This window comes from Salvelinus sp. IW2-2015, linkage group LG1 (genome assembly GCF_002910315.2).
Source record: "Salvelinus sp. IW2-2015 linkage group LG1, ASM291031v2, whole genome shotgun sequence".
NCBI lineage: Eukaryota > Metazoa > Chordata > Actinopteri > Salmoniformes > Salmonidae > Salvelinus > Salvelinus sp. IW2-2015.
The window spans coordinates 42509835-42521205 of record NC_036838.1 but is presented as its reverse complement, the minus strand read 5'-3'; the positions used below and the strand labels follow the sequence as shown (position 1 = coordinate 42521205).

The window sequence follows — 11371 nt, the reverse complement described above, 5'->3', positions numbered from 1 at the left end:
TCCGCCAAACATAAATATGAATGGTCTGGTATATGGGGGGCACCAAAAAAACAGTTTCAGATTTTTGTGTTTCATTTCAACCAGGGACAATATTAGATTTTCTCCAAAAAAAAAAAAAAAAAAAAAAAAAAGTATATTCTTTGTTCTTCTCGCCCCAAGTTATTTATGTCAGTTTAAACCATAGGTTTTTTCTGAGTCTTTTTTGATTTATGCAGGTTTTGTATATTGGAGCAGTTGGGCTTTCATACTTCCTGCTGAGCGCGCTTTATGTCCTTAATTTCTTTTCATGTTTCGACGCATAGCATGTTTCGATGTATAGTAGGACTCGTTTTAGTGTTTGTTATGTATTGTGCTTTGTGGTGCTGATGTTTGGTTAGAGATACTTTATGCACCTGTTTCCATCCAGCATTGCTTCCACAAGCAACTAGTTGTTTCTGAGTGCTCGGTGGGAGATTGTTATTTGGCTCTTTTGCCCCTCCGACCGCCAACCAAAGTTCAATGCAGTTTCAAAGGCAATGCTACCAAATACTAATTGAGTGTATGTAAACTTCTGACCCACTGGGAATGTGATGAAAGAAATAAAAGCAAAAATAAATAATTCTCTCTACTATTATTCTGACATTTCACATTCTTAAAATAAAGTGGTGATCCTAACTGACCTAAGACAGGGTATTTTTACTAGGATTAAATGTCAGGAATTGTGAAAAACTGAGTTTAAATGTATTTGGCTGAGGTGTATGTAAACTTCCGACTTCAACTGTATATTTGTAGGGACTAGAAGTCGCCACAAGAGTAGTAAACAAACAAAAATTTGACMAACTGTGGACATTTTGTTTGTCCCCAAAATGTCTAATGCAATTTCTAGGGGGGTTAGGGTTAAGGTTAGAATTAATGTTATGGTTAGAATTAGGTTTAGGGTTAGGAGCTAGGGTTAGTTTTAGGGTTAGGAGCTAGGGTTAGGGTTTTGGGTTAAGGCTATGGGGAGTCTGGGTGCTTCTGTTTATTTTGGTTCTTACTGTTCTGCAGTGATGTAGCCCTCTTCCTGTGGGGTACACTGAACCCCTGCCACCTCCACGTTGCCCACCAGCTCAGAGAAGGACAGGCCCAAGTTCAGGCCCTGGATGGTGACCAGTGTTCCCCCCTCTGGAGGCCCTGCCACTGGGCTCACCTACAGGAAGGAGAGGGGGGCATGGAGAAGGAACAGATTTATGGTGGCAGCATACAAGTAGTGTAATATTTTCAATACATGACAACAGATTAATGCATTGCATCACTATGCCCAAAAACAACTATGCAGAAGCTCTATCTAAAATGGCTTGACCACACAAAGTGCCTTCAGGCCTATTGAGCAGTGCTCTCCCAGTTTCCAGCAGCAGGCAGTAGCAGCCCRGGTCTGAATCAATTCACTCCCAGACTGCCACTGAAACACTAATAATGTGACARGGACTTCAAAGGCTCATGGCTCTTTGAAGTTGGAGCAGTAATTCTCTGTGGCTGTCTGACCTACTGTGTCTCTCTCATTCTAAAAAATTAACAGTGTGTTGGGGCCAAGAACACTCATTGCCACCCACAAAATAGGGTGCATAGGGCATAACTTAAGGTTGCATTAATTTGGCACAAGCTGTATGTCTGATATAGTCTTATTTATACAACGGGTGGGTCTAATCCTCGATGCTGATTGGTTAAAACCACATTCCAGTCGGTGTCTATTCCACAAGCTACCACCGGTCTTGCTCATGTCTAAGGACTGATCTCAATTGTTTTTACTGATTATTTCTGAGAAGGCCTCTTATCACTAAGGCCATATGATGGATAATGGTGAAGGTTAAAGTAGGGGTTAGTTGTAAAAGATAAGGGTCTGACTGACTAACCTCAGTTATGCGTGGGTTGGTACACTTAACGTTCCTGGTGGACACGTCGAGCCAGCGGCTGGCGTAGGGGCTGATGGGCAGGCAGTGCTGCCTCATGGTGCAACGGCCTTCTCCACTGCACCAGCCACACTGGAACTTCCTCTCAGCCCGCAGACACATGCCACAGCTGTCCCGCTGGGCACCACACTTATACAGGTGCACTGTGGAATACAGGAGGACCGCAGTTGAATTACATTCAGTGCTTGTACACTGGCCTCAAAACAGCCTCAATTCACTGGGGCACGGACTCTACAAGGTGTCAAAAGCATTCCACAGGGATTCTGGCCCATGTTGACTCCAATGCTTTTACACACTTGTGTCAAGTTGGCTGGATGTCCTTTGAGCGGTGGACCATTCTTGATACACACTGGAAACTGTTGAGCGTGAAAAACCCAGAAGTGTTGCAGTTCTTGACACAATCAAACAGGTGGTGACAGGTGTCACCACCTGTTTGGTAGTAGGTGTGGTGTCACCTACTACCATACCCTGTTCAAAGGCACTTACATGTTTTGTCTTGCCCATTCCCCCTCTGAATGGCACACATACACAATCCATGTCTCAGTTGTCTCAAAGCTTAAAAAAATATTCTTTAACCTGTCTCCTCCCCTTCATCTACATGACGTCAATATGGGATCAAAGCTTTCACCTGGATTCACCTGGTTAGTCTATGTCATGAAAAAAGCAGCTGTTCCTAATGTTTTGTACACTCAGTGTATATTTGACAGTATTTAGATATTGAATGGMACTATTCTAATACCAAATACACACTCAAGCAGGATAATGGAGAGATCTAAGAGTTAGTGAGAAATCAAAATGGTTAACACAAAAGTCCACCCTCACAGCCCAGATGATTGGCTAGAACTAATAACACAGTAGAGAGTGCCATGTGAACGTTCTCCCAAGGCTGAGTGAAAGCCTTGGCGTGGGCTAAACCTCATCCATCCCAGAGTGAGAGCTTTCCACTCCTCAGCCATGGCAGACAGTGATGGATGGCAGAGGCACCTTTAATCTTATCTGGATTGTCGATGATGAAATTGCCATTCCAAATGATGGAGAGGTCCACTGCCAGGTCACTGATCCTCACACCCTCATATATGTACTGCCGGAGAGAGAGAGGTAGGAAGAGGGAGAGAAAGAGGGGTGGGAGAGGGAGAGGGATGTGAGAGGGAGGAAGAGAGAGAGATGAGGCTTTTAACCACCTGTCATTTCTATGATCACTGTCTGCTCCTCTCCACTGTGCATGGCCATATTGGGACAGGACTCTGCGGGGAATGGAGAGGCTGTTCATCTAGAGCTGAGGAAAATTGGCTTTTTACTGGACGTGAGATAGAAGAGTGAGGTATAGACGCATTAAAAATTGATTGTGTGTCATGTAGTCTATGCAGCACTGTCTGCCACTCATCCTCACTGTCGACTATCTGAGACGTTAACCTATTATGTCCCTATTACATGGACCTAGATGCACCTTTGAATAACACTGACGTTTGGTTTCAGACATAAATTAAATGTTTTAGTCATTCCGCTGCAGACAACCTACTTCTTATTTGATCAAGACACGGCATACCTGAGCTCATCTCAGTGGGATGAGATCAGATTCAGATTGCTCTCAGAGACTAGCTCAGATGTAATTCACTAGACTACAGATAATGGTCCTGGATAATGCACAACCAGGCTGAGGCTGGTGCCAGGGGGAGTGTTAGAGAGGGTCACACAGTCAYAGTACGTACCGAGCTGTTCTGGCACTGCACACTGGAGCTGTTGAAGCGCAGGGCGGTGACACGGTGGTTGGTTCCCTGAACGTAGAGCACACACTCGTACCCCCGCTGGCCAGACTGGGGCTGTGGAAGGTTCCGGGCCCTCAGGGTGATGGGTCTCACCTCCCCTGCTGGGATCAGGATCTCCCCAGAGTGCAGCAGCTGGGGGCAGTCCTAGAGAACATATTCCAAGAGTCAAAGGACCTCAGCAGGGGTCTATCAAGGTCTATTAAATTATAAAGATAGATTGCCTAAAGAGTAACATGTTATGGAAATATGGATTAATGAAAACATGGGTTAATGTGCATTATACCAGAAAATACTGTTAATGTGGTGTATGTTTATCAGTAGCCATGTAGCTACCTCTGAGGCGTTGACCCGGCCCTCCTGAAAGGAGCAACTGAAGGGATTGTGGGTACACAGGTTGCGATATTTACACCAGTGGCAGCGGAAGGTACTGTTCACACAGGACAGACACCTGCAGTGCAAGGAGAGGGACAGATGGACATGTTACACACATCATATGACTAACCAGCCAACAGACATCCCAATGCTTCTAGAAACTCTGTGGCCAAGCAGTGTTGCAGAGAGAGCAGTATTAGGCACCAGCACACAGTAATTCCGTATGTTCTGTAACAGCTCTGTATACATAGAACTGGCCTGCCAGGTCCTTTCAGACACAGGATAATTAATTATGGAGGCTGATGTGATGCTGATGTGATGCTGCTGTGCTGTGTGAGGCAGAGTGGAGGGGGAGGCTGTTTAGACTAAAATATTAATCACAGCTAGCTACTGTCTCTGACTATTTTGCTAATGGACACCTAATTTTGATCAAACGGATATGATTTGGCTTTGGACTGTATTTCTATTATGTTAAAGTGGACCTGAATGTCGCRGTCAGGGAACTATGTTTAGATGTATGTACTCATACTGCTCAGTATGTACACTGTTCCTCAGRGAACCAGTCTAGAAACAMTAAGTAGAACCAAACAAGCTAACAATGCGGGGTTATCTGCCTTAGGTTGACCAAAATCAAAATGGATGGGTCATTTGAACTTAGGGGTTACCTATCTGCCTGATCTTAAGTGGGGTTGTCCCCATCAATGTCCTAATGAGGTTGTGCCCTACTATCTTTTGAATGCATCAGATAAYGTGTGGGCCAGGAGATGAACTTACGTTTGATGCACGCTGCAGTTATAGAACTTGACCTCTGTACTGCCCAGCATTTGACCTGTCTCCTTAGAGTTCAGACGCAGCGCAACACCCAACCAGTCTGATGGAGAAAAACAAAGGGGAGGGAGGAGATTGGTAGTATAGTAGTTGGCTTTATTCAGACTGCTGGTCCTCTGTAAAAGAGTCACATATGTATCACTGATGATCACAGAGCAATACGTCCTATGTTGGAGCTATATATTTTGTCACCTTGTCCTTCAGGTATGTGTGGGACCTCTTTGCCAGATGGGGACAGGCACATGACTCTGTTGCCATTGACATGGCCCTCCACCTCGGTCTGCTYTCCAAATAAACAGGTGATCCCAGTTGAGAGGTCAGGTACATTGCTCACCTCCAGTAGGAGCTATAGGAGAGGAGCAGAGAGAGATAGCTGGGTTGGAACAGTCTGGTCTATCATGAAACACTGAGGACTTCTTCCCACCATCAAGACTCAGAACACGTCAGAATCAGTTTGATCAGAAGTAAATAATTATCTGTTGACTTACAGGCACACTGTGTGCTGACACGGCAATGCTGTCTGGGTGAGCGATAACTTTCACACAACGTTCGATATCAGTGGCGAACCGGAAGGGCTCCTCTGCTCTCTGGCATTGGTCTCTTCTGGCACACCTGTAGATGGGAACCATTATACCATTATCCATTATTCACACCTGTAGATGGGAACCATTATACCATTATCCATTATTCACACCTGTAGATGGGAACCATTATACCATTATCCATTATTCACACTGTAGAGAATTTCCCACACGAGTGAACCATTATACGCATTTATCCATTATTCAACCTGTAAGATGGAACCTTATACCACTTATCCATTATTCACACCTGTTAGATGGGAACCATTATACCATTATCCACTAATATTCAAACCTGTAGATGGGAACATTATAACCATTATCCCATTATTCACACCTGTAGATGGACCATTAACCATTATCCATTATTCACACCTGTAGATGGAAACCATTATACCATTATACCATATTCACACCTGTAGATGGGAACCATTATACCATTATCCATTATTCACACCTGTAGATGGGAACCATTATACCATTATCCATTATTCACACCTGTAGATGGGAACCATTATTCATTCTTACTGGTTACTGTACATGTGAGATAAACATTTTCCTTTAAGGAACATCTAAACAACATCAATGCAAAACGCATCRTACTGTGACACTTTCTGTATTTTGAAAGTTCCATACATTGAAAACTGGACTAATGAAACAAATACCAAGATAGTTTTGGCGTGGTATTTTCCTTTAAGGAAATTGATCCCCTATCAGTTTGGTTGGATTGCTCTGCCGGAGGAAATCCAGTTGTACGATGGGATAAATGGATTTTAAGCAGTGAGTGTTTTGTGTAAGGGTTATTTAACATTTTACATTGACATTTTAGTCATTTAGCGGACTCTCTTATCCAGAGCGACTTACAACTAGTGCATTCATCTAATTGGCTAGGTGAGACAACCACATATCACAGCTGCAGTAAKTACATTTTCCCTCAATGAAGTACAGATAACTGCCTAAATAATGGAAACACTAAATCAAGGAGTAAATCAAGGATACAAAGTATGTTGAAAGCAGKTGCTTCCACACACATGAGTTAATTAAGCAATTAACATTCCATCATGCTTCGGGTCATGCATAAAAATGCTGACGACAATGTCCCCATCCACAGGGCACGAGTGGTCACTGAATGTTTGATGTGCATGAAAACGATGTAAACCATATGCCATGGCCGTCTCAGTCACCAGATCTCAACCCAAATGAACACTTGCTGGAGCAGCGCCTGAGACAGCTTTTTCCACCACCATCAACAAAACGCATCGCTCCAATAGAGTTCCAGACACTTATAGAATCTATGCCAAGATGCATTGAAGCTGTTCTGGCTCGTGGTGGCACAACGCCCTATTAAGACACTTTTTGTTGGTGTTTCCTTTATTTTGACAGTTACCTGTAGTTATCAGCAAATCAGTACTAGTATAAAATACACATGATTTTGAATTGAAGTGCCAGGAGAGAGAGAGCTTTGACTGAACTGACCCCCGGTAGGGGTGGGAGGGCCAAGAGACCAGAGGTGGCAGAACGGAGTGCTCAGGATGGAGTGTAAGGTTTGAGCATAGCCTGAAGGTAGAGTCCTGCATCGCGTCAGATACTCATGGTTCGCYGCAGTTGGCCCGCAAAAAAATCAGATGGCTGGTGGAATGAAAACATTCTTACAACCCGAGCTTCAGAATAATTATATTGTGTGTAGGAAACGTTTCAAATCAAGATTATATATATTTTTTACAAACCCAGAAGCTTGTTGTGTTGAATTGAATTGTGCTGCTACTTCAATTAAGCTTTGTGAGCGGTGAGACATTTAGGCAATACACAGACCATATAAAGCAGGGAATGGGAATAGCCTAATAGCCTACTACTATGGAAATAAATTGATGTTATTGGCGGGTTACAGATCGGCTCTTGGAACAATTCCATGTGCGTGAGTTTAGTTTATACATTTCCGCATCCTATTCTGTGAGCTTGCAGTGAGTCACTCAGCCTCGAAGCAGGAGGGGAGGGCTGAGCCGGCCGGGAGGAAAGATACAGCGCTAGTCATAGGATGCGGAAATGGAGGTCAGTGGGGTCGAAGAGGCCTAATCAGGACAGTAGTGAGAGGGATTTAGCAGAAGGTAGAGTTGATAGGATAGAGTAGGAGAGAGTAGTGGGAGAGAGAGAGTGAAGATTGATGTACAGGACCATCTGGGTAGGGGCTGAGTGGGTAGGGTTGGAGGAGAGAGGGAGAGAAAAGGAAACCAAGTAGTGATCAGAAATATCAAGGGGGTTGCAGTACGGTTAGTAGGTGAACAGGATTTAGTAAAGATGACGTCAAGCGCATTGCCTGCCTTGAGAGTGGGAGGGGACTGGGAAAGGGTGAGCTCAAAAGAGGAAAGGAGTGGGAGGTTGACGTCGCTCAGTACGATGAGTGGTGAGCCATCATTGTAAAAATTAGCTTATCAAGGTGTCAAGCTCATTGAGGAACTCTCCAATGGCAGCTGGTGGGCGATATATGACAACAATGTTAAGCTTTAGTGGACAAGTGACAGCGACAACATGGAATTAAAATGAAGAGAGAGATGGGGAAAATAGAATATTTTCACTTTGGAGAAATGAGTAGCCCTGTGCCACCACTATGAAGCACTATCTCTTCAAATGAGAAATTGTGCTAACTTGGGACGTGCAGATTTACATTCAAAATGCACACAAACACACATAAACATTGCACTTAAAGGTCCAATGCAACCATTTTTATCTCAATATAAAATCATTTAGGAGTAACAATTAAGTACCTTACCGTGATTGTGTTAAATTAAAATAGTCTAAAAGAAACAAAATTAGCTTCTTAGCAAAGAAAAAAGCTTCTTAGCAAAAGTCTGGGAGTGGTCTGAGTGGGGAGGGGAATCTGAAAACGACCTCTCATTTGCAGAGAGGTTTGAAACTCCCTTTCTTATTGGTATATTTACTAATTTACATGTTATGCCAAAACTCCATCCCACTAAAACAGGCTGAAAGTTCACACGGTCCTTTTAAACAGCTCTAACACTAAAATAAAATTATAATCRTTTTCACAATATTATTCTAATCTCATAGTGTGGAAATATACACGGAGTATACAAAACAATAAGAAAACCTGCTCTTTCCATGACTGATCAGGTGAATCCAGGTGTGATCAGGTGAATCCAAGCTATGATCCCTTATTGATGTCAGTTGTTAAATCCACTTTAATCAGTGTAGATGAAGGGGAGGAGACAAGGTAAAGAAGGATTTTTAAGTCTTGAGACAATTGAGACATGTATTGTGTATGTGTGCCATTCAGAAGGTGAATGGGAAAGACAAAATAGTTAAGCGCCTTTAAACAGGGTATGGTAGTAGGTGCCAGCGCACCGGTTTGTGTCAAGAACTGCAACGCTGTTGGGTTTTTCACRCTCAACTGTTTCCTGTGTGTATCAAGAATGGTCCACCGCCTAAAGGACACCCAGCCAATTTCACACAACTGTGGGAAGCATTGGAATCAATATGGGCCAGCATCCCTGTGGAACATTTTCGACACATTGTAGAGTCCATGCCCTGACAAATTGAGGCTGTTCTGGGGGCAAAAGGGGGTGCAGCTCAATATTAGTAAGGTGTTCCTAATGTTTGGTATACTCAGTGTATATAAAACACAGATAAATCACGTTTTTGAATGCACTGGGCCTTTAAAAGAATTAGAGGTTCTCTAGGTTGCATCTCTCAGCGATCACACGTCCTTTTGAAGGGGATCTAACAATAGAGCGTGTCTCTCTTTTACATGTGTAATGTCCACTGTGGGATGAGACAGTGCTTAATGGACTCTCAGATGTGGTCGAGGGTGACATCTCATGGGAGCCTTCAAAGCGCACAGAGACCTCAACAGTAATTACAAGACAATGAAGGCAGAATGGAAACCCAATGATGGTTGTTGTTCCTGCTGGCTCCTTGATACAGMCGGTATCCATAGGGAGAATAGATACTAACCTCTTAGCTTCTTATCAATTGAAGTGCCCCTGGATACCCATTTCATCTCAGGCGCCCTTTCATTCCCTTTTATTTCATCTCCCCCTCCATGTTAGGCCTGATAGTGCTGTTTGTTCTCCTGTCCTAGACTTTTAGACATTAACACACCACATATATAGTTGAAGTCGGAAGTTTACATAGACTTAGGTTTTTCAACCACCCCACAAATTTCTTGTTAAAACAAACTATTTTAATTTTATTTTTTTCATCTTTATTTAACCAGGTAGGCTAGTTGAGAACAAGTTCTCATTTACAATTGCGACCTGGCCAAGATAAAGCATAGCAGTGTGAACAGACAACAATACAGAGTTACACATGGAGTAAACAATAAACAAGTCAATAACACAGTAGGGGGRAAAAAGAGTCTATATACATTGTGTGCAAAATGCATGAGGAGGTAGGCAATAAATAGGCCATAGGAGCGAATAATTACAATTTAGCAGATTAACACTGGAGAGATAAATCATCAGATGATCATGTGCAAGTAGAGATACTGGTGTGCAAAGAGCAGAAAAGTAAATAAATAAAAACAGTATGGGGATGAGGTAGGTAAATTGGGTGGGCTATTTACAGATGGACTATGTACAGCTGCAGCGATCGGTTAGCTGCTCAGATAGCAGATGTTTAAAGTTGGGGAAATAAAAGTCTCCAACTTCAGCGATTTTTGCAATTCGTTCCAGTCACAGGGAGCAGAGAACTGGAAGGAAGGCGGCCAAATGAGGTGTTGGCTTTGGGGATGATCGTGAGATATACCTGCTGGAGCGCGTGCTATGGGTGGGTTGTTGTTATTGTGACCAGTGAACTGAGATAAGGCAGAGCTTTACCTAGCATGGACTATAGATGACCTGGAGCCAGTGGGTCTGGCGACGAATATGTAGCGAGGGCCAGCCGACTAGAGCATACAGGTCGCAGTGGTGGGTGGTATAAGTGTGTTTAGTAACAAAACGGATGGCACTATGATAAACTGCATCTAGTTTGCTGAGTAGAGTGTTGGAAGCTATTTTGTAGATGACATGCCGAAGTCGAGGATGCGTAGGATAGTCAGTTTTACTAGGTTAAGTTTGGCGGCGTGAGTGAAGGAGGCTTTGTTGCGAAATAGAAAGCCGATTCTAGATTTGATTTTGGATTGGAGGTGTTTAATATGAGTCTGGAAGGAGAGTTTAGAGTCTAGCCAGACACCTAGGTATTTATAGATGTCCACATATTCTAGGTCGGAACCGTCCAGGGTGGTGATGCTAGTCGGGCGGGCGGGTGCAGGCAGCAAACTGTAGTTTTGGCAAGTTGGTTAGGACATCTACTTTGTGCATGACACAAGTAATTTTTCCAACAATTGTTTACAGACAGATTATTTCACAATGTCACGACTCCTACTGAAGGTGGCTCCCCTTCCTGTTCGGGTGGTGCTCGGCGGTCGTCGTCACCGGCCTACTAGCTGCYACCGATCCCTTTTTCCCTTTTCTGTTGGTTTGGTCTGATTTGTTTCACCTGTTTCTTGTTTAGACTTTTAGTTTGGCTATTTAAGTCAGTAGGCCTGCCTGCTCTTCGTGCGGGCTTGTTTATTTCCACTTTGTATGTGTGGTAGTGCAATCTTGGTTTGGTTCCTGTTTTGGGCATTTGTTTTATGACGCTCAGTTTCGTTGTATATACTATTTTGCCCKGTGCTGATTAAAGCGCTATTCAGAACTTTCTGCCTCCTGCACCTGACTCCGCACCCACTACGCCTAAGATTGTTACACACAAATAATTCACTGTATCACAATTCCAGTAGGTCAACTTATACACTAAATTGACTGTGCCTTTAAAGAGCTTCTGGAAAAATCCAGAAGATGATGTCACGGCTTTCGAAGCTTCTGATAGGCTAATTGAGGTTTTTGAGTCAATTACAGAATTT

General features: G+C 43.4%; 1 protein-coding gene across 1 annotated transcript in view; it reads right to left on the bottom strand.

Annotated features, from left to right (window-relative positions):
- The window catches only part of LOC111967897 (plexin-A2-like), a 73297-nt gene that overhangs the window by 21167 nt on the left and 40759 nt on the right, over positions 1-11371 (bottom strand). Inside the window, exons 6-13 of the mRNA XM_023993344.2 lie at positions 5383-5506; positions 5087-5240; positions 4841-4937; positions 4028-4142; positions 3638-3838; positions 2913-3009; positions 1872-2071; positions 1017-1168 (exon numbers count right to left, since the gene is read on the bottom strand). Coding sequence (XP_023849112.1) covers positions 1017-1168; positions 1872-2071; positions 2913-3009; positions 3638-3838; positions 4028-4142; positions 4841-4937; positions 5087-5240; positions 5383-5506 — 1140 coding nt within the window. The remainder of the gene's footprint in view (positions 1-1016; positions 1169-1871; positions 2072-2912; positions 3010-3637; positions 3839-4027; positions 4143-4840; positions 4938-5086; positions 5241-5382; positions 5507-11371) is intronic.